Source organism: Parus major, chromosome 5 (assembly GCF_001522545.3).
Source record: "Parus major isolate Abel chromosome 5, Parus_major1.1, whole genome shotgun sequence".
In the NCBI taxonomy this organism is placed as follows: Eukaryota; Metazoa; Chordata; class Aves; order Passeriformes; family Paridae; genus Parus; species Parus major.
The window spans coordinates 27,779,020-27,802,250 of NC_031774.1; the positions used below are offsets into that span (position 1 = coordinate 27,779,020).

At 42.9% G+C, this 23,231-nt stretch overlaps 1 protein-coding gene across 1 annotated transcript in view; it reads left to right on the forward strand.

Annotated features, from left to right (window-relative positions):
* LOC107205620 (deubiquitinase DESI2-like) overlaps positions 1 to 23,231 on the forward strand; it is a 54,214-nt gene that overhangs the window by 18,061 nt on the left and 12,922 nt on the right. The window contains exons 2-4 of the mRNA XM_015630214.3: positions 14,492 to 14,564; positions 15,880 to 15,973; positions 16,950 to 17,091. Of these exons, the coding sequence (XP_015485700.1) occupies positions 14,492 to 14,564; positions 15,880 to 15,973; positions 16,950 to 17,091 (309 nt within the window). The remainder of the gene's footprint in view (positions 1 to 14,491; positions 14,565 to 15,879; positions 15,974 to 16,949; positions 17,092 to 23,231) is intronic.

A 23,231-nucleotide genomic window follows, 5' to 3' on the forward strand; every position in this document is an offset into this window, starting at 1 on the left:
AGGAGAAGGCAGATATATAGAGTGGGAACTGAATGGTCTCGGATCTATCCATTCATCACCTGCATGACTTTCATTGCAAGAGTGTCCAGATTACTTCCCTGATATATAAGAATAGAGATCTTTATTTTCCCTTGTTTCGCTGGATAATTAGCTTAATTTATGGCTTTATGACCATTTGTATTCCTTAGCTTGCATGAGTGGACTTGCAGAAAAGCAACTCAAGGGAACTGAAATCCACGTGTGCTGTACAATACCCTAAATCATTTATGCAAGTCATGTCTGTATCAAAGCTGAGGCCAACTGAATAGGGTTTTGCCCTTGTTCTGCACTGTGGATCACTCTGGAAAGAGGGTGATGCCTTTTTTAGGTTTCTGGTTCTCTGAGAAGAATTTCTGGGTCAGTATGGAATATGAGTTGTGTATAGTGTCCTATTAAGAGCATGTGCTCTTATTTTAGATAGTAATCAAAAGAGCGGTGTGCTTGGAGTGTGCTTCTTCACTTCCAGAAATGAGTTGCAATCTGCTTTTGAGAAAGCTGACAATGGCCCACCTCATAAGGCCAAATAAGGCTTTGTTTTTCTACAAAAGATATCTGGGCATCTAGAAGCTCCTTAGAAGGGGCAGTCTAGGGAAACAGCTTATTCTAAGAGCAGGTGTCTTTGATATTAGAGGATGTTGTGAGCTAGGTGAGGCATCACAGTGCTTGCCTCTTTCTCCTGTGTCAGCCTGGCCATAGTTCAGATTAGATGTCTGCTCTGCATGCAGGAGAAATATCTGGCAGCTCTCTGAGGGATCTGGCAGACAGCACCATTTACACTCCATGGTACAAATATACAACCTTTTCTCTTTTCATTGCAGCAAATAGGAGCCAAGATGTAGTCGCAGTATCTAATGGATTTTTATAGAAATAAATACTAATGGGGGTGGTGAGGAGGAGACAGAGGGAGGAATATTCCCAGAGAAAGTTGTTACATAAGGCAAATTCTTCTCTTTGGTCTTCTTGAAGTATTTCCTTATCTTCCCTTTTCTCCTTCAATTCCTGATCTTACTGGGTACATTTCAGATGTGGAGATAGTGTAAGATGCAAGTCTGTGAAGGAAACAGTTGTCCGAATCTCTTGAGTCGTTTCAGGTCTGTTTCTAGATGTAAGCAACATACAGCAGGCTAGCACAGAAGATTTGCTTTAATACAAGTGTAAAATTACCATTGTGCCCAGAAGAAAGGAAGTACTTAGGGCAGCCTGAGTGCTAGTCCAACACGTGCTGTACTGTTTATGAGGAGGGGCTAAGGAGAAGAAAGGAAGGCCAACTTAGTGTTTTCCAAAGGAATCAGCTCAGTGGTTTTTTTCACTTGTCAGGTTTGTGCCTCTCCCTGTGCAATGGTGTGTGTGTGACAAGCACAGAGGCTGCCCCTTTGAAGGGACAAACACCCCCATTTTACTCTGAAGGGGTTTGCACACAAACCACTATCTTCATAGTACCAAATGCTGACGACTCATTGCCAGGCACTGCTGCTAACAGCCATTTCTGTCTTTCAGCATGGGATGGCTATTAAATGCTTTTGGAGCTGCACAGCCAGCTGCTCATTAAATAAAGACAGAGGGAATTCTTGGAAAAGAAAAACAAAAAATCAAACATCCTGTACCCCCCAGCCAAACCAAAGCAGAGCACATTACATCAGAGTTGTTAAGATACTCCCACAGCTTTTTAATTTGTTCCCAGCCACATTGGCATGCTGCACATATTAATCATTCTGTTGCATCTTCATCTGGGGGGAGCAATTGTATCCCTAAAACACTGTCAGCATCCAATAGGTAAATGCCAGCAATAGGAAATGGTTACTCATTTCCTAAGCTGTTCACATTTACTATCTTTGGTCATTTGAAATAGTGCTACAGTCACTCAGCATAGAAGCCCTTGGGTCATGGGTTATAAACAAATTTTTGTCTGAACTTCCCTGATTGGTGTTTTTGTATCACTTTTGGGCCTTGTAGATGATAATTATTCCAACAACCCTTTTTGGCATTGAGCTGGATTATACAGTTACCCCTTCTTGAGACAGTTCCCTTCTCAATGAAATAGTCCTTGCTTTATGTTTTATCATTGCTATATTCAGGTTCCTTGCTTTCTGTTTTATCCCTTAAATTATAATCTAGAGATATCACTGCAATGCGATTCTTCGGTAGGTGTGCTGGAAGAGCAGAGACAGTATACAATTATGGCAAAAATGCACACATAGCTATTTACTTGTCTGAAGTGCAGAGAGATGAGACACTGTATGACATTGGCACTATATTTGAACAGTTTTATCCAACACAGGACAAAAACTGTAGGGTAAAAGGACAGGTTGCTAGCTGCAGGAATCTGTATTTCCCAGTATTTTCCTAAGCTAAGCTGGTTAGGCACTCTGCCAGCCAGGAAAGGGCCCTGGAACCTCTCCAGGAAAAAAGCTCACATTGTGAAAGGGTTTCCCCCATCTATGCTGCAGAATAGATTCTCTTCTCAGAAGCTTGGAGACAAATATTGATTTTATTTTCCTTTTTTTTTTTTTTTTTTTTTTCAATAGCAAACTAATGTTAGTGGCACACAGTCGATTTCTCTCATAGACTCTATGAGGTATTTTGAATACATGCCACCAAAGCCATCATGGAATAGATTCCTTAGTGCAAACAGGCCCTACCCTGCTCTTTTCTGCTCTGCTGTTGGCTCACAGGATAGGCACAACTGGTTTTGGCAAGTGAATGGGAATGAAATGGAGTGAGAATTTACATGCCTATACAACATGTAATTTTGACTCTACACAGCCCTTGCACAGAGAGAAAATCTGGGGAATCCTACATTATTTTTTGACTTTTCTGTAAGGATCCAGATTCATCTTGGGTAGGTTTATCTCCTGGCTAAGAGGTGCTAATGCTGCCGTTGGGAACCCCAGGGTGGGTCCTGCTTTGTGGACTTCCAGCAGCAAAAAATCAGTGTTTGAAAGGAGAGTTGGGATCTTCTTCTCTATTGGGGATTCTCTCTGTCTCTCTTTATCACTCTTTATTATGAGTGTGGAGCTCACACTGTAGTGGAATAGGAGGGTCTTCCACTCAGATTCTGATAATGATGGTGTGGAACACTTCAGGGTAAACGGGAATTTGCAAAATAATTTGGAGGATTGTGGTTTTGATTGTGAATGTAGTATCATGCTGATGAAATTTCAGTTTAGACCTGGTCTGGAATAAGTTTGTGGTATGTCCATAACAGAGCAGTGAATACCTCTCAAGTTTTTGTCTGGCATCCTAGCTATGGAACTATCCTTCATCAGTTTGTGTGTGGATGTTCAAATATGCTTCCACCTCCTGTTTGAACCCAAGTTTTTTTTTCTCTCCATTTTTTGTGGGGGGCAATAATTTTATTTCCTTTAATGTTAGTGTGCCTCTCATTTTATTTTTTTTTCTACTGAAGATGTCAGCTTTTGTCTAATAAATGTACTCCTGCCAGCCTACAGATTTCTTTGAAGTTGTTTCCTGTCTACCATGGGTCTCTACACAACAGGTTAAAAACAATGTGCTACTGTGCTCTGCATTAATGGGATGGAACAAAAATAGCTATTTATTCCATTGCCCGTGGTGCTCACAGTCCTTTTGTGATATCATAAACAGACTTCTTATCCCTTTCTGATGGCTGTAGTTGCAATTAATTTGTTGTTACCTCAGTCTTTTCCAAGTAGTTATTTATGTAGAAACTTGGCAGAAGTCAGAAATTATTTTAACCAGTTTCTTATACTTTCTTGGTATAGAGTAGATGTCCCTGCCTTGTGTATGTAGGAGGCTGTTGCCCTGGGTGAAAGCATTGGATGCAATAAATTGGATTGCAATGCAGATATGAGTATTCCTTCCACTTGGTAGTCATCTCTGACAAAAGCAAGTTGTAAGTGGCCTGCATGCAGCTGATCAAAATTTTCAAGATTGTGTGTGTCACGAGAGGGGCTTTACTGTTAGTCCACTGTATCCCATTCCTTCAGGCTGGTCACAGCCTAGAAATTCTGGAGATGATCCTTCTTTCCTCTGCCACCCACTAGATATGGTTGGGAGAAAAGGCAGAATGATCTTGATAGGTAATCAAGGCTTATGATATGAAATGAAGATTGAGTATGTTTGTCTGGATCACCTGACAGATGTGAGTCACTGTGAGAGGATGACAGAAAACAAAACACCATTCAGGAAAAAGAGTGAGCTCCACAGTCCACCAAGCCATGACACCTTGTTAACAGGACGAGCAGACAGACTTTTTTGTCATAGGTATTAATTTTCTCCCTCAAAGGCTCTGAAGGCTGTGGCTATGAATTTGATCCTGATGAGTAATACTTCATTCCTGAAGTGCTTATGAATGGAAGCAGCATGGTGAAGGGTGTTTCAAACTATGCTGTAGCTTGAAAGAGATTAGTGTTTTGGATGTTCTCATTAGAAAACCAAGAAGAGATCACAAGAAATCTGCCTCGGGTGGTCAGCCATGGACTATTGGTGTGCCTGGGTTAACCAAAGGTTAAGTAGGTGTTTGTGTTTGCCAAGGCAGGAACATTCCAAAGGAAGGCAAGTCAATAAGGAAGAATCAGTGTCATATTAGCATTTTGCTATCATGGAAGAGAAATTCAGGAACCTGAGCAGGGATATAGACAAGCCTTTGGTAGAAAAGTCTTAGCTGCTGGTTTATTTGGTGGCATGAATCTCTCACTCTTTTCTGCTGGGCTGTTTACATGTGCATGAATCACCTTGATGGAGAAGTTATGGCTGGTGATTAGGGTTGAAAGACTGAAGTTCAAATTTCTGGTAATAGTCTGCCAAAGCAGAGATGAACTGTGCTTTTCAGCATACTGCTACAGGTCCACAGAAGACAGCAAGGGATCCTTACCAACAAGGAAAAGGAGACATTAATGTTTCTTGGTCTGAGCAAGGCTGCAGCATTACTGCACATCTGAAAAATCATTTAACAGCCCTATTTGTTATTACAGTTCTCAGTTAATTCCTTTCTGCAAGATGAAGGGCAGAGAGCCCTAAAGCCATATTGCTGACCCTACCAGATATGTCAGGGTCAATCTAGTTCCAGAGCCAAAGCATCTGCACAGTGCTTCAGACAGCTCCTGATGAACTCCTGTCCAAGCTGTCGGGTACTTATCTCCCTTGCATTTTTTTTTTTTCAACTCATCTGAATCCTCTTTGAAGGGAAGCCTACTTATTGACAGTCTAGGGTGAGGGCTCACAATGCAGATAGGTGTGCAGCATCTGAAATATGCTCAGCCAAGGATGTTAACAGCCTCCTTGACATTAGCAGAGCAAAACATTTCAGACCATTCACTACTCTGTCTTGCACAGGCACACTAAGCCTTTCCCAGTATCTGGCTTTGAGTCACACAAATGTTTTCTTGTTCTTTTTTTGCTGCCAGGAAACTTCTAAGCATTTAGTCAAAGTCTCTCTTCTTTTTAAATGGAGTATGTTGCTCCTACTTGAATCTTTTGTATCATTCTTAAGAAGCATTCTCCCATAATTCATGTCAGCCCTTCAAATGTTTGCAGATTTGTCATTTACAGTCATTGATTTGCCAAGCTATTAGCTCTTCTGAATTAATTCTTAGATGTCAGCCTTGCCACTTCTCTGATCACTTTGTTGCTGTTCTTTTTCAATACCTCTCAATTTGTCATTGTGAATGCATCTAAGGCAAAGGTATTATCACTTCTTTAAGTTACTAACATATGTGCGTTTCTCAGGCACATTCCATGAGTGAATGTATTTCAGTATAATCCTGAAAATGGATGTGCTTTTTTTTCTGGCTTTATATACTTGAGATGAAGATTTTCCTAAAAGTTGTCCAAACTAAGGGGATACAGCATGTAAAGGGGTGTGCAATAGCATGGATAATCTTTCTTCATGGCTGCTTATAAGATTACCGTGTGGGGACAGGCTCTTGGCACTGGCACATGCTCCAGCAGCTCCCCCTCAGTGACTTCTGTTTGACGTCCCCAGTCCCACCCTGGCTCACTGAGCTGACTCCTTCAGGCACAGTCAGTAATGAAGTTTAGGGAAACAGGTGGAGGTTGGAAAAATGGCATATTGCTTCTTGTAAAAGCTGTAAACAGTCTGCTATAAATACTGTGTTCTGTACAGAGGCAGCCAAGATGGGCCATTAGTGTCATGACTGGTGTGACAAACCCTTGGCCTGGTGGGATGGCTTTGTGTGAATCTACAAACAGAAGAGACAGGGTCATTCTGCAGGGACAGAAAACAGTTGTTCATTTTAGCCAGCAAGTTGCCCTATGTCTATGGCAGGACAGGTTCTCACTCAAGCACTGCAACATGAGTTGGATGAGTGTTGGCTCTCCTCAACAAGAGAACTGTATTTAACACAGAGCTCACAGGCAGCTTCAGATGTGCGTGCCTCGAGGCCAAGGATACACAGCAGTAAACTTGTAAACACCTCACAGATGTTGCTGCAGGAAGGAAGTTCTGCTCAGGACAGCACCTGCCAGCAGTGTAACAGGGTAGAAAATGTAAACAGTAATGGAGAAAGCAGAAAATGGTAAGAGACTTCAAGTAGTACCAGGATACTGAGCTAGAACTGTGCCTGCCATTTACAGGATGAGGTTGTAAGTGGAAATGCTGGCAGTATCCCGTTGTCACAGCTAAATCTTGTTTGTGACTTTTAATTAATTTTTAAAAATTAATTAATTATTTTTTTAATTAAAAATATTCTGAATACACACAAAAGTTTTCTGAAATGCTTACTGTTTCCTTTCCACAGCATGATGAATATTTTCTTCTGTCCTCATATTCTTCCAGTAAAATTGCATTGCGTCACAACATCGAAGCATAAGTAGATTTCCAATCTCTCTCAGCAGCAGCATCAGTTTTTAATCCACACACAGCGTTTTAGAAGCCTCTGAAATAAGCTCTTTACGCTTCTTGATTGTAAAGGTTTTATTGTTGGCTCATGCATCAGGCAATTCAGATGCATATTATAATAAATTTTGAAAAGCCACAGTAAACTGAAGAAATTCTTCCTGAGGAGACAGCCAAGGAATGTGTTTAACCCAAACTGAGAGGAAAAGGTCCTTTACAGAGCAGAACTTGGCTGAAATAGAAGACCTGCTGAGACAGAGTTGGCTGCTGCAGTCCCACAGAGGCTTGGCCTCTCATTCCTCTTAAGGCTGCAGCTGAGCATCTTGCCTTGGGTCTCCTCTCCTGGTATTTGTGGGTTTGCATGGGGGAATATGCTTAGCAATATCAGTTTTAAGTATCAGGCTGTTGTTTCCTAGGAAATCCCTGTTCTATTAGAGTGAATTTACCTGGGTGGAGAAGTATCTCTGGCAGAAGCTCCTTTCATTCAATATGCAGCAGAGCAGAGGCAGTTGCATGCCAAAGGATACCTTGTATTTTTCTCCTTTCTGTGACTCTGCTCCTCAGACGTCTGTTCTTCAGCCAGTTCTCCTGCCCCAATCTGAGTATGAAGTGGGGTTCTTGAGTGGGGTCTTTGTGTCACCCTGTATCCCTGCCTCATCAGAGCTACAGCAAGCTCTCTTGCTGCACTGACGCTGCAGATTTCTTGGTATTTGAGAATGCTCTCCTGGAAGAAAACCTGTCGTTCCTGAGCTTTAATCAGTTCTGCCAGTCGAGTTATTTGCAAGCAGGCCAATGTCTACACCCTGGGAACTGTTTTTCTTGATACTTGAAAGTAATTGCCTACTGCATCTGGAGGTTGTGCCTGTTTGTAAACACAGACATCCTTGCAGCATTTTGTTTCTTTAACACTGTCTGGAATTGTAGTCAAAAGTTAACATACCTGACCAAGCAGGTGCTTTTGGCTGATTGGATTTGGAGTTACCTGATGGACTTTCACACCCATGTCCATGACATGCAGATTAATAGCTTTTGCCAACAGCGAAGAGGACCTGACATAGGAGGTGATCCTCCAGCTGGGAAGAACTATATCCTGTGTGTGCTGGAGTGAGGACCCACCCAGGTAGCTTTTCCCAGGTGTGAAGTACCAAAGACAGGTATGTGTCGTCACCCCTCAATATTCTGTTAAGCTTTATTTAGTTGTTGTAGTGCCCACATGTATTTAAGCCCTTTCCCACTTAATCTGTATTCACACTATTATTGGGAAAATAGCATTTTAGACTTGATGAATGTGCAAGCCTTGGACCCCTGGAGAATGGAGTGTAAGAGACATGGGTCACACTGAAATGAGCTTGGGTCTCACCCAATTGCAAAAGAAAACTTTCTAACAGTAGCCATGATGAAATATTTGATGTCATCCCACATGACAGTGAATTTTTATCACCAGAGCTCCAGGGCAGAAGGGGTGAACAGCAGAAGGACTGGGACATATTGCAGGACTGTGTGCATGCCTGGGGCCATGGAACAGAAGTGAGCACTGCTGCAATATGACTGAAGAGCCCTGGATCTGCAGGAAGCCCCTTGTCCTGCATGTCTATAGTTGAAGTAAAGCTTCCTTCCCCCCTTCACTTAGGGAATAATCTGTGATCTTTTATGGGCCCTCTCCTTCTACCTCTGTGGGCCCAAGATTCTGGATGTTGATTTAGAAAGAACTGGGGAAATAAACCCTTCTGAAGCTGATGGCTGTATGCTGTAAACAGCTGAGATTTTACTTGCTGGTTTCCTGAAATGCTGTTCTCTAGCTTTCCCCTCCAGTTTTATCTTTCATGCTCTCAAATTTCTGGATCAATGCATCTCAGGACATAATGCTGAGGTATTACTTTGATGTTCCCTAGCTGGTCTCATGCATCAATTTGATGTTGCCTTTAAAAGACTGCCTTTTGTGTTGAGATTTAACACTGCAGAGCATTTTCTTGGTGTTTGAGATGTGACTGAGCAGTGTGTTTGTCAGTGCACACAGTCCTTTGCACGTCTTCAGGAGGCTGCTTAGGTAACTTGACTGCAGGGACAAGCACTGCTCTGGGTGTCCTCCACTTGGATCTGTTGGGCCAAGGGTCTCTTCAGCAAACCAGATCCCCCATCCTATAAAGAGGAGGCATCCCTGTAAAGGGCCAAGTACAGTGTGTAACTTGGGCCTCAAGAAGGAAAGGATTAAAATCAAACTCAGGTGGTAGGGCTGACAGTCTCTTATGGGACCTGATACGAGCCCCTTAACATGCTCCTTGCTCCCCAGCAATGTTTGCATAGAATTCTTTTTTCCTTTCTCCTAGAAGCAAAGCTCTGCCAGAAAAATCACAGGGAAAAGGAAGTAATCCTTCTGAATTACATGCAAGATGGTGCTTTGAGAAGAGAGACAGACAAGTTAATGTTTCTTCATCTGCACCTATCCTTGGTAAAGGTGCTTTGATCACAGTAGTGTGTGGTCATACCTGGACATCAGAGCACCAGATGAGGTCAGAGCCAAGCTCTCTCTAGCCTGGTATCTTGGCACAGACATTGCCTGTGTGTGATACCTGGTGAAGAGTAGAGCTCTTGGCAATGATCTATGACACTGGGTACTCCGAGTTTGCAACTATTTATTGAAATCAGATCTAATTAAAAACTCGTGGATTTATTTTCTATATGTTCATACCGATCATAAGGAACATTAGCATCTGTTCAGTAGTGGATGGATCTGGTGGAGTGGAATATCCAGTAAGCATTGGAGAAATAAATGGAATATTGCTTAGTGTGTTGGCTGCTCAGAGAAAATATCAAGGGCTCAGAATACCTGAGATACTCATAGAAAAGGTCTTGTCTCCAGTAGCTGGGGGGCTGTTTAGCTAAACTGCTCAGCACATTGATGCAGGAAAGATTTCGGTGACACGCCATGGAAAGTAATGAGGTAGGTCTGAGGTAGGTAAGAGAGAGTTAGTGACAGAAACTTCAGTGTTATAATACAGTATTAGTTGGTGGTGGAAGTTAGTGGTTGCATGGATGGGCCTCTTCTATCTGGGAACTCATGTTTCTGGCATGAGTTCCTGGGAATTCCTGCTCTGAAAGCTCCCAGGACAATATAATCTATAAGTATCACATCATCTGCTTCTACCTCTTCTCATATACACTTCTACATCTGTGTGATGGATAAATGAAGTGAATAACACAAGAACTGACTTAGAGTGTCTCCCAGAATCTAAAATATCTCACCGGTTATTCTGATCTCTGAACCAAACCAATAGAAAATCAGGGAAAACCTGAATAAAACCTGAACATTTTCAAATTCTACTTCATCAGGGTCCTTCATTAAAAACTATTAACCAATACACTACAAACTAAATGCAGAGGTTCCTCTCTGGGTTTGAATTTTGAGTTCTGGGATATCTGTTGCTGTTATGATTATAGCCTGGTTAGCCTTCCTCCCTGCCTCTGTTATTATCATCTGAGCTGTTCTCAGTCTCAGTTGAAGATGGAAATGAGAGAATGCTCCAAGTCCCTCTGTGTATGGTTTAGGGCATGATTTCCAGGCAGTATGTGATGCATGCATGAATCACAACTCCCTTTAAGATACTGCTGTATTCGGTTCCCTGGCTCTTTTCATCTGACTGAACAGGCTGCAGATTTTTGTTTTTAATCTAAGCAATAACCAATTTACTCCAGAGATGAGTATTTGCTGACTGTTGCTGCTGCTCTTATGCTCAGAATTGTGAACCCCTTGGAAAACAAGGCCAACTTGTGCATGTGTGTACAAACCTGGTTTCAAATCTGGCTTGGATTCTTTTTTCCAGCTCAGCAAGTGGCTGACATGTTCACTTTAGCATAGCTTCCTCCTGAGACAAGCCGGGGGCTGCGCCAAAGTGCTCTGAGGCGTTCACTGTGAGTTCAGTCACACACTGGAGGCAGACTCTACCGCACCCTGGAGACAGGGGTGAGATGAGGACAGTACAGCCATGATTCAGAGCTGCCTCGCACTTCAGTTTTGCTAGTAGGTCATATCAGTATTTTATCAATAGAACCAAGATGCAAATCAGACCCCACTTCAGTAAGACTCTTGTGTGATGGAAATTATTTGAAAGAAGGTACTAAATCCGGATAGCTTCTGTTAGTTCAAATTCAGGTATGGCTGAGGTTGTTTCCCATCAGTCCATAACAGCTCATTTAAATGAATTAATACTGAAAAATATACCATTTAAATACAACATTATACATTATACACCATTATGATGGTCATAATCTTGCAACACCTGGCATCAGCCAAACACTTTTTCTCCTCTCTTCTGTATATTTGGAGGAGCCTCCTCATCACTGTTTGTGTTTTCAGAGCTGTCCTGAAGCCTGTCTCTCTGCTCCTGGAGTTGGGCAGGATGGGTTGCAGGGGCAGAAATTCTGTGCTTCGAAAAAGAGTGCTTGGGGGACAGGGCAGGCTTGTGATCTGAGAGTGCTCTGCATGTATGAGGTGGTCAAGTCTCAGAGCATTACTCTAACAAGTAGTCAATCAAGGAGACACTTTCTTTCTTGCTTGTTTGGTTCTTGTTTTGGATCCAACATAATCTTTACTACGGAAGAAGAAAGAGCTGTAGCTGCAAGTGGCTTTTGGTGTAACTTCCTTGTTTGAAATACAAAGCCTGAAGCAGATGAGGCTCTGCAGATAGCCCTGATTTTGATAACTGGCAAGAGTATTTCCAATTTAAAAAGTCTCCCTTCTCTTCCTATTAGTTGCTTCTCTAAGCAAAGCAGCTGGCGTGACCTGGGCATGTTTTGGTTGTATTACTGCCGTGAGACAATAGCTCAGCCTGAGGGAAGAAGACAACCTACTTACCACATCATCTGGGAGTTGTTTCGTGTTTCTCTGAAGCTCTCTGAGTCTACCTGAGACTATCTGAGGCATTAACCCATGAGTGCCCCTTCAGTCAGTCTGCAGACAGCACCAAGTTGGACAGGAATGTTGATCTACTGGAGGGCAGGAAGGCTCTGCAGAGGGATCTGGACAAGCTGGATCAATGGGCTCTGGCAAATCATATGAGGTGCAGTAATGTGAAATGCCAGGTCCTGCACTTGGGTCACAACAACCCCAGGCAGTGCTTTAATCCAGGGAATGAGTGACTGGAAAGCTGCTCAGCAGAACAGGACTAGGGGGTGCTGGTGAACAGATGGCTGAACATGAGCCAGCTGTGCCCAGGTGGCCAAGAAGGCCAATGGCACCCTGGCCTGTATCAGGAACAGTGTGGCCAGCAGGACCAGGGCAGTGACTGTCCCCCTGTACTTGGCACTGATGAGGCCACACCTCAAACCTGTGCTCTGTTCTGGGCCCATCAGTACAAGAAAGACACTGAGGGGCTGGAGCAGGTCCAGAGAGGGGCAGTGGAGCTGGTGAAGGGTCTGGAGAGCAAGTGCTATGAGGAGCAGCTGAGGGAGCTGGGGGTGTTTAGCCTGGAGAAAATGAGGTTCAGGGAAGACCCGATTGCTCTCTACAAATAGGTGACAGGAGGCTGTAGTGAGGTGGAGGTTGGTCTCCCAGGCAACAAGTGACAGGATGGAGGTGACCTCAACTTGTGTAAAGGGAGGTTCAGAACAGATATTAGGAAAAATATCCTCACAGAAAGGTTTGTCAAGCATTGGAACAGACTGTACAAGGAAATGGTGGAGTTGCCATCCTTGGAGGTACTTTAAAAATGAGGGGATATGGTATTAAGGACATGGTTTAGTGGTGGTGGTGCTAGACTGATGGCTGGATTTGATGATCTTTAAGATATTTTCCAACCTTAAGGATTCTATTATTCAATGTGGGAGATTCAGGAACTCAATGGCGGGTTTTGTGTCCAGGGGAAACAGGCTTTTGTCCCATGGTGTCATGTGTGATGTCCACCTCTAGCATCTTCCCCAGTTGGAGTAGGGATATTCCTGCTGCAGAGAACTAGGTAACAGAACTGTGGGGAAGGGCAGCAGAAGGCAAGGGCCCCTAAATACCAGGCAGGGTGTTCAACCCAGGGTTCACTGCTAATGTGCTGTCCCAACTGGCAGAGGCTGAGAGCTACCTGACCCTAAAAGCAGCAGTTTGCATAATTCAAGTGAAGAAGTAAATGGAGGTTGTACAAGGTCTGCAGAGAGCAGTGGCCAGAGGTCCAGCTGGGGTCAGGCAGTTTGCTGCTCTCCTGCAACAATACATCATTTGTGATAAACTCACAGAACAAGAAGAATTACAGCTTTTTCTGGAGGGAAATGGAACTGCTGTACTGCCAGAGGCAAGCATTTTTGGGGATATGGTTTAAGATATCAAGATTAGCCATACATTAAGTCAGGCTTGGGACTGTGGCTTTCATATCAAAGCTACTGTGTTTTTTCACAGTAGCAGTGGTTTTGCAGAAAACATTTTCAGGTGACTTACAGAGCTACTGCAGTCATCATAAATACATAAGCAAGTAGTACAAACCCAGTAGTTGGAGTATGGCAGACCTCTGGTTGCCTGACAGCAGAGGGGCTCTTACTCATACCATGGCAGCTCAGTGACACCAGACACAGGAAAGGTGCAGCTCGTTCTGGTTCCACAAGAAGCTGCTACCAGACCCAGAAGAGAATTTTAGTTTAATGAGCTTGTCATGTCCTTGTACAGGAACAAGTGAACAACACTCATTTTCCTCACAGTGCTAGATTAAAACCAGAATTTAGTTGCTCTGAGTTACTAGAAGATGTATCTTCACCGCACAGCAGCTGTAAGTGAACTGTAAATATAACCAGGCATGGGCAGTTTCCTCAGTGCCTGAAAATATCATTTCTGTAGCAGTGCAGCTCTGCAGCTGACCTAATAAACACTGATGCTGAGCAGGGCTAATTATCTCCAATGCAGCACTGCCCTGGCATGGCTGTACAGCTTCTTACTCCAGAATTAGCTTATCTGGGAATTGTTTGGGTGTCTGCACTGTCCTTCACGGTGTGGTGGAAGCAGGCCCCGCGCAGTGCTTGGTGGAGGAGCATCACATGCATGCAATGGACTGCAGTGTTTCTCTGCTCCAAACGTAACGGGGGAATGCTGGGCTCCAGAGCAGTGCAGTCACTTAGCAGCTCCTCTTGAAAATTTGTCTGACCTATTGGGGCACCAAATCTCCAGCTCTATGATCTCTTTGCCTAAAACCATACTAATAAGTAGGGATGCTAGGAGGTGACGTTACAAGGTGTGTGGAAAATAATTGGGGATTCTCTTACTGAAGATTTTGAAGATTAAATAAGGCAAGTGAATTGAAAAAACTGACTCAGTGTCAGGTGTTAGTGAGAAGATACATAAATAATCACACATCCCATAGCAGCTGGGTTGATCCAGGTTCAGGCCTAGTTGTATCTTAATACAGGTTTTTACCTTTGGTGGAAAGGGTTAGTTGAGCATTTTTCGGAGAGCTAATCCAATCCAAATGAATAAACACAGTGCCCACTTCTGTTTGCCTGTAAGATCTCAATTTGTTTGTCTCAAGATAATTTCAAACTCACTCTTCTCCTTAAGAGGAGTTGGGGAGATGGGGGATACACCCTATACCAAGACCATGTGTTTCTTTTCCACTAATGCTTCCCAATGTGGCTTTTCTCTTACTGTAGTACTGGATAAATGAATACACTTCCACCTTGGGGATTGGTGTCTTCCACTCCGGCATTGAGATCTACGGCAGAGGTATGAAGTTCCCTTTTACTACCTGCAGAACATGGGGACAACTGTATGGCTGGTCTGTTATGGAACAAAACATCTCAAACTCACAGCTTTTGGCAAGGAATGTTTTGAGGAATAAAAACTGAAAAACTCAGCCAATTCTCTTTTCAGAGTCCATGGCGGAGTCTAGGAGAAAATGAGGCAGGTCTGTTATGAACCATGTAGTCCTTCTTGTTCAGCCTGTAACTGCAGCCTGTGTAACTCGTGCAGGTGTGTAGCAGGATGGTGGATAGGAGGAGCAATGCTGGAAAGCCATTCTGTAGTGAAGATAAAAGAAGTGGGATGGGGAATGGGAGAAACGAGGGAGGCGGAAGAGAGGTGGGTCAGGGGTTGTCTTAAGGCCTGAAGATGGGCTTGTGCTGATTCCCTGTTAGGAAAAATCCTTTTTCTAGTAGTTCTTTATGAATGTGTATGGTCCAGAAATCTTGGAATCTGGATTTCCAGATATTGAAAACTGATGATTTGAAACTAGCGTTGCAAAAAAAGGAAAATGTCATGTAAGACTTTTGAAATTGTCTGGATGGGGTACAAGCTGATTAGAGCCACCCATTTCAAAAGTCAAGGGATCTGGAAAACATCTGCAGTTTGGGGAAGGATGAACTAGCATCACAGACTTTGCTTCATTTTTCAGCATTAAATGGGAATGACTTGGCTATTCACGGTATTTTAAGCAATGCCATGCAGTAGCCAGAACCCCTGTGGTGTTATTTCCATCTTGAGCACCAAGGCTTTCGCAGACCCTGTGAGATGGCCTGTGTGACACCGTGAGGATCACAGGCCATGCAGGGTGGCCTGTATGACATGCAGGGACTCCCTGGCCTGGCCTGTGTGCTGAGGCAGCAGAGTGCAATCAGCCTGGCTTTCTGCAAAGACTTCTCACTCACTGCCTGTAAATCCCTCTGGAAGATTCAATTTCTCCCTACTCTAGAAACGGCTTCTTCCAGCTCAGTAGCGCCACTGGCAGCCTCTCAGAGTTTATCCAGATGCCTTCAGTGCAGAACTTTCCACTGAGAGAAAGCCACTCAGATAGGGACAGAGACAGAGGGTTTTCCTGGTGCTGTGGGAAAGCAGTAGTGCTAGCATAGAGGGAGGCTGTGAGGGCATCCTCAGTCCAAAAGGTAACCAGGCAGCAAAAACAGCTTTCTGAGTCTGGCTGAAACAGATTTTGGCAATAGCCCAGCCCCTGGTGCTGATGTTGAGCCATGCAGACAGCTGCCATAGACTTTTTCCTGACATGGCGTTCATTCAATTACTCACAGTCTGTTTCTTTCCTTGTCAGAGTTTGCCTATGGAGGGCATCCCTACCCTTTCAGTGGGATTTTCGAGATCACACCTGGCAGTGCGGTAGAACTTGGCGAGACCTTTAAATTCAAGTAAGGGCCCTTTTCTACATCTTCCCCTCTGCCCCTGGTAGCCATCAGTGTAGGGGGAGCAGGGAACTCCTGTCCTCTGGGTCCTCTTTTCACTCTCCTCGTAAGTGCCCTCACTGCCATCCTTCACATGATCCCGATTCAAAGGCAGCCCTGCAGGGATTTCGGAGGTGGATAAAAGAGTGTGTACAGCAAACAGGGAACAGTGATGAACTGTGTTTGTCAGGGATTAAAAGCACATTTACAAATGAGTCCAGATCTGTTTTCCCATTTTATTAATCTTCTGTGCTCCCAGTTTTGCCTGTTACACAGAGGAAATGCACAGGGGAAAAAAAATAAGACTTCTCCTTTTATGAGTACTCCCTATCTGTGGGTACTGCACAGAGTACCACATTTTTATTTTTATTGCTGCTCTGTTACAAGGGACAGACTGTTTGCTAGGGGAGTCTGAGAGGATTCTGCATTCTTGTGTTGTTCAAGGTGTTCAGACTGTGGGGCAGGGGTGCTTGACCTTGCCAAACTGCCAGTTTATGTTGAGGGCTATTTTAGAGCAAGTGCTACTGAGTGAATGTTGGGAGAAGCAGTAGGTTTCTCATAAAGTTTTCAGTCTTCTCCTTCCTGGCCCAGGGGACCCTCTCAATTTTTTTTTGGAAAAAACATCATCTCTCTTGTAATAGGAATTCCTCTTCTGGGATGATGGGCAGAATAGCAGCAGGTGCCCAGAGCTGAGACTTCCCTGGTGATGAGCAAGAAGATCTCAGGGCTGTTGCCTTGTGGTAACTTGTTTTGTGGAACAGCTGTGGATATTACTGTGCTATTCTGTTAGTGAGAGTCTCTGATAGCCTCAGATAGGCATGTCCATAACATTTTAAGCCTGTCCTTCTTGCCAATATCTGATCATGTCCTTCTCCCTTGGTATGTATCACACTCCTCACTGTATCTTTCTGTTTTCCCTGTTGTATGTTTTGTTTTTAACTAGAGAATCCATTGCCTTGGGCACTACAGACTTCACAGAAGAGGATGTGGATAAGATTATGGAAGAGCTGGGCAAGGAATACAAAGGAAATGCGTACCACTTGATGCACAAGAACTGTAATCACTTTTCTTCTGCTCTGGCTGAGGTGGGCACAAATTTATTCATTTTTTACTGCTTCAGATCTGTATTAATGTTCACAGAAAGGGACCTGGGGTCAGCAGGTCAGAACCCATAGCTAAATATTCTCTCTCTGCCCTTAAGATTTTTGGAAGCCCTTTGCTGTTGAAAGAGATGAGATCAGGAGGAAGAGATATGGCAGATTTATCACATTTTTGGTTTAAACTGTGTGGGAAAATAGGAGTGCTTGTAATTTGGTTCACTGAACAGGCACTGAGCAGGAATTGAAAGGACAAACCTGGTTAGCATGCAAATGTGCATCATTTTTATAACAAACATAAATAACAGTGTATGAGCTGCAAAGGCATAAAAATGGTTTATCAGTGTTCTGGAAACAAAAATTTGCAGTATTCAGAGAGTGGGCGTTCTTTTTCTTTATTTAATCTGCACCATCCAAACCTATTTAAAAAGAGAATTGATTTTCTTACAGATATTTTCGGTGCTTATTCATTTCCATGTTCTCAAAGCCACTGTGAGTTTCGAGAAATTATTATAACAGAGTTGTTATTTCTATTCAGAGACAACTGAATCTCAGAGAAACACAAATTTTATGTATTTTTATTCTATCTATCTGTAGATTTCGGATATCTGATTTTTGATTCCCAAAGATGTAATTATTTTGGGGGGAAGTTGCCTTCCTCCTCAACGCCCAGATGAGCTGGTTAAAGTGTATTTCAATTAAGGTGTGAATATTCAGCATTTGTGTAAATCTGATTTCCAGATCTTAAGCCAGTGTCAGAAAAAGATAGGAAAAGCACAAAATGGAAGTGACCTTCCATAAAAACTCTTTCTGTGCTTTCCATACTTGCTTTATGGCAAACTTAAGGAGAGAATATAATTTGTCATGATAGGGTAGGACTGCTGTAATAGTGAAGCTTTAATTTCTCCCTCTGGAATCCCCATCCTAATTAATTACACATATCTTGCCTTGCTTTCTTATATGGGGCAAGGGTCCTATGCCAATAACCTCATGTTCATTCATCTCCAAACAAGCCCATCACAGATCCCAAGTGAGATGTGTGGAAAAAGTACTGTATGATTTTGTAACCAAGTGAATTTGAGAACCAGCAATTGATCTACAAGGGACCTGCTTAGGCTCTTAGGAATACCAATTCTCTATTGGTTCCATCCTTATTAATTATATATAGAGCCCTTTCTGCAAATGTTAGCAAATTAAAACAAACAGGAAGGAATTGAACTGGTATGAATACATAATGAAGTTCCAAGCAGTACAGTGAGCAAATCAATGTTAGCCACACTACTCATTTGGAATCAAATATCAAATTACTAAAACAGAAAATCAGAACTTCAAAAATTATGAAGGAAACTCGGGAGAAAGCTGTGGGATTATCAGGAAAAGATAAACCAAATCCTTTACCTGCAGCAGTGAAATAAAGTCACTGCTTACTCTGTGCTTTGAAAGGTAAAATGTCTATCTTGTCTCTAAGCTATAAGCTCAAAGCCATTCTTCCTTGATTCTACTGCTACACAGTGTATCCCTCCCTGCCCCTTCCTTCTCCAGCTTTCCTAACACAACTCAAGTAAGAGATCTTATAGAAAATCTAGTAGTGTATTTTAAATTTTGCTTTCAATATGCTTTCACTGGGCATCTTTATAGGAGTGGAGTTTAGGGTTAAGTTTTCCCGCAAGAGCTTTCTTGGTGGATTCAGAGCTCTCATTCATCACCCTGTAACCTGTCTAGATTGTAAAGCAAAAGCCTGAATGGCTGGTTCTGACACTTCCACTCCCAGGAGCAGAATCTTCTCGAGATTTACGTCAGTTTAAATAAGCCTTTCATAGGCAAGCAGGATTCTTTGTTGCTGTTGCTCTTCACATATGCCTGTGTTTATCAACTCTCTCTAATGCATTACAAATCAAACCCAGAGGAGCTGGACAGCAGGAGCAGAACATCCTGGGTGGGCTTTAGCACAGGGATAGAGAAAATGGGAGCTGAAATTTTTATAAAAATAGCTGGTGGTATGGCACTAAGCAAAAGTCCCAGCCTTTCAGTAGGCCTCAGTCAGCAATGTGAGGAATATATGTGTCTGCCTTACAATAGGTAGCTCCATCCATTTTGGTAAGTACAGTCATTTTGGCAATTTGGAGCTGGGTGAGAAGTAGCATTTCTTATCTTGGGATACTTCTGACGTTTTGGAGGAAGTCTGCTTGAACTCTATTGAGACAGAATTGAAAGTAGAACTGAAAGTTTCTATTCTCAACATCTGAATGCTTTCTTTACTTCCCAGCCTCAGTGATTCTTTTACTTTTCTTCTTCTTGTAGTTCCCATTAAAACTAAACAAACCAAAAATCACCTCACTGGGAAGCTGCAGTCCCTTCCATGTAGAGCTACAAGATGCATCCTCACAGAGCACAGAACATGCTGGCTACATGATGACTGGCTCACAAGCCTCTGTAGATAAATGTCACCATATAGCCAGAAAACAGAAATTATATTTGTACCCAAAAATAAATTCTGAGATGCATCTCTTTAGTATTTGTATTGCTCTTTTCTTCAGACTCATCATCTGTGAAGGAGTAATAATAGCAACAACAAAAATATTTAGCACCTATTATAGCATACTCATGCTATGTGACAGTTAAAGAAAGTAAACTGGAAAAATGATCCAAATAATTGAAAGAGAAGATGTAGAAAATTTGCTCAACAGAATGAAGCAATAGAACTAGGGTTTCATTCCAGCCACAAAACAAAACAAAAGTGCAAATTCTTGATCTCTCTGTTGCTGTGGCCCATCTGAAAAGTGATGCTATAGGTACCACAATGCCCTTTCACCCCAGGGAGGGTTTGGGGTGGAGGATGCTTTTTAGCATGAAAGAGGGAATGCCCAGCTCTCCTCCTAACAGCCCTTTTCTGCTGAAAGGCATAAACCATTGTGCACAATTAAGGAGATGGTTGTTCTGAGCCTCCTGGGTGATGCCAGGCAGGTCACATCCCTGTGCTGTGCTGAAGTATTCCCCTCCATTCATACTAGGTTATTTACTTCCTTCAGAAAGGACTCTGAAAGTCTTTTGATGACAGCTCTCTCATCTGCCAGTGTTAGTTATCTGGTTTTTGGCTTGTATTGTTCTGTTTCAGCATGCAAAACCAGAGACAGTTTTATAGCCAAGTGGTGCTGTCTGAGTTAATATGTGCTTAGACAGACCTTTGTGGCAGGCCTTGAGGTTTGGTTGTAGGCCCTGTGCTAGGGAGCTGTATTCAGGTACCCTGATTTCCTCAGCTGGATGTGAGCTTGCTAATTATTATCCATACAGATGTTGTCCCTGTGGCAGGGCCATGGGCTGGGAGGATAACGCCATCTGGTCATAAAGACCGAGGGTAAATGCTGAGGGTGAATGCAGCCATGTGTGCTTCTGGCTGGGGTAACAGTTCTGCAGAGGGAAGGGAAAGGAGGTGCAAGATTGGCTTTCCTTCCTAGATCAGCTTCCTCAGGATCATGCTGTGGGACAACAGTCACATATCCACTTACCAGGACTTGTAGGACAGGTTCCTTATCCTCAGGACTGCTGAAACCAGATCTTACTTTCATATTTTTTTTTTGTTTTCTTCTCCTTTTCTTGTTTTTTCTCAACAAATAGAATATCCATTCAGAAATCTTCCATCTACATCTGTTTAGGAAATGTTTTTTTCTGTCAAATTCCCATTTAATATGATGATGCCTTGGGTGCCACCATGATAACTGGTAAGTCTTCAAGAGTTACATGCAGGCTGATAGTTAGGAGCATGTCTGGACCTGTGACTGTTTTGGCCATGCTCTTTGAAAAATCCCTGGACTACAGAAGTCCAACAGGGGCAGCTCAGCTGTACTTTAACCACTGGGCATGCCTTTGATCTACTATCTACCTCTGAAAAAACTCGTTTTTGCACTACAATTGCAGCCTCATTGTGTGCTGCTGTGGCATTGAGCCTCTCCCTGAGTCCATGCATCTCTTCTGAACTTCCTGCCCACATCATTTGTAAGCTGCAAGGAGCTTTCTTGTTACTGTCTCATTGCCACTTAGCTCTGAAGTTTCCTTACTCTCTACTGCACACTGTCAAGCATATTTAACTTGCTCAAGACTTAGGCCTCTCCCTGCTTTGCCAGTTCCCTGTAGACTTCTAACAAGCAGCTATTGGAACAAAGAGGCATGGCTTGGTCTACTCACAAAGCAGCTTCTCTGGAAAGAAAACAAAGAATGCTGCAGTTTCAGCTGCAGCAGTTTAGGCTTCATTGTCTCTAATGCCATTTTATGGCAGCTTTCTCAGTAAATGAACATACTGCATGATCAGGAGTCTCTCCCTGTGGATTCTTCTTCATCAGGAACTTTGGGTTATTCAAGAAGTGAAGAACAGCCAGAAAGCATGAGTGTCTGCACAGCATTTTAATTAGTTTTGAAGGAAGTTCTGACAGAAAGCAAGGCAGAATTTCCTTATGTATAATCATAAGAAAGAAATCTGATGCACTCCCTGTGTATACCCCCAGCTCCAATCAGTCACTCTATATGCACCACTTGATACCCCTTTGCAGCCTCCCTTTACCCTCACCATCTATGGCAGTGTGAAAATGTGAGAGGACCTTGATTCAAGCAGTCAAAATCTAGTCAAGGTTGCTCAACCACTTGATTTCTGCAACATGATATCCTGATACCTGTACTTATAAACCTGTTAAGCAAATTCTGGGTAAAAATGAAGAGGTCCATCAAATGGGGTTAGCAACTTGCCTACAAGAAACTTAGTCCTTTCATGTTGCTTACGCTGACACTCCCCAAAATCAAGTAGTACCATACTCTCTGAAGAAACTGTCCAAGATGTTGGGCAATCCCTCTGGAGGACTTATGCTTACAATTTATGCAAAGAAAAATCAGTGAAGTCATCATCATCAGATCTCAAACTTCCCTTCCTGAGTTTCTGAGTTTATGTACCATTCTGTGCTTTAGTACTCCAGTGAGGCTTCATTCTTACGAAGTTGTGCACCTGTGGGGAATTCAGTTAGGACAGTATCAAGATTGGAAAAAGCCCTTCTGTTTGATCATCTGTTTTAAGTTATTTTGTTCCTAACAATCCCCTGCAATCGTCCCCAATGTATACTTACAGCAATACGTTCCAAGGGCTCTTCGAGTAATTGCAAAATATTTGTGTTCTTTATGAGTTGTCCTGGCTGATGAAAAAGGCTATTAAACTCTGCCAGATGGTAAAACATACTGGCTTTTGAACATTAGAAAAAAACATTTTAAAACAAAACAAAAAAAGGCTAAAATAATTAGTTCTTTCCATAATGTGGACTGTTGAATTTCCTGATTCTTTTAGAAGATGGAGATGTGAGACAGAAAAAGGACAGAAGTTACAAATTGCTCTAAAGAAGACATAAAGGCAGGGAAAAGCCAAAGCCAAAGAATTTCCTGCACTGTAAGTGCCCTTGCGAGGACATGAAGGTTTTAGGTCCTATCCTTGCCACTGCTTTGGAGAAGCACTGGTCACTGCAGCAGTGGGCCACGAGAAATGATGATGTGAGGTGCCAAAAAAGACTTGCACTTTGTCACCAAGTCTGTTCTTTGGGTATAAGTAAGGGTAGGAGCATGCAGACACAGGGAATTGTGGAATTTCTGTCAGAAGGCTCTTTTCAGTGCAAGAGCATGACTCATGATTTCCCTGCAAGCCTTTGGACTTGTGGAAGGCACATCCTGGGGTGAGAAAAAGCCATACTTGGCACAGCTTGTACTTCCAAACGCACGTAAAGGTGAAAGGTTGACTGACAGGGTTCAAGTTTGGGCATATAAGAATATGAGCCCTATGGATGGGTGGGCATATGCTGAATGTACAGTACCTGAGGACAACTTCTGCACAGGAGACAGCAGCAACTAGAAGATCAGAGGGAGGATGAAGGTTTACTTTGAGGTTCTTCCCCAGTCTGGTGATATTCCTTAGTGCTGAGTGTAAGTATCACACACGTCATTGGATCCTAAGGACTCTGTAAAATCTGCTTCTTAGCCCATTCACAAACAGAAGACAACTCATTTGACTTCTCACCAGCATTTTTCTATGCTTCTGAAGTTTTCTAAATAAGCTGTGGAGCTGTGTTCTTACCATAGTGACAACAGTTGCTACAACACAT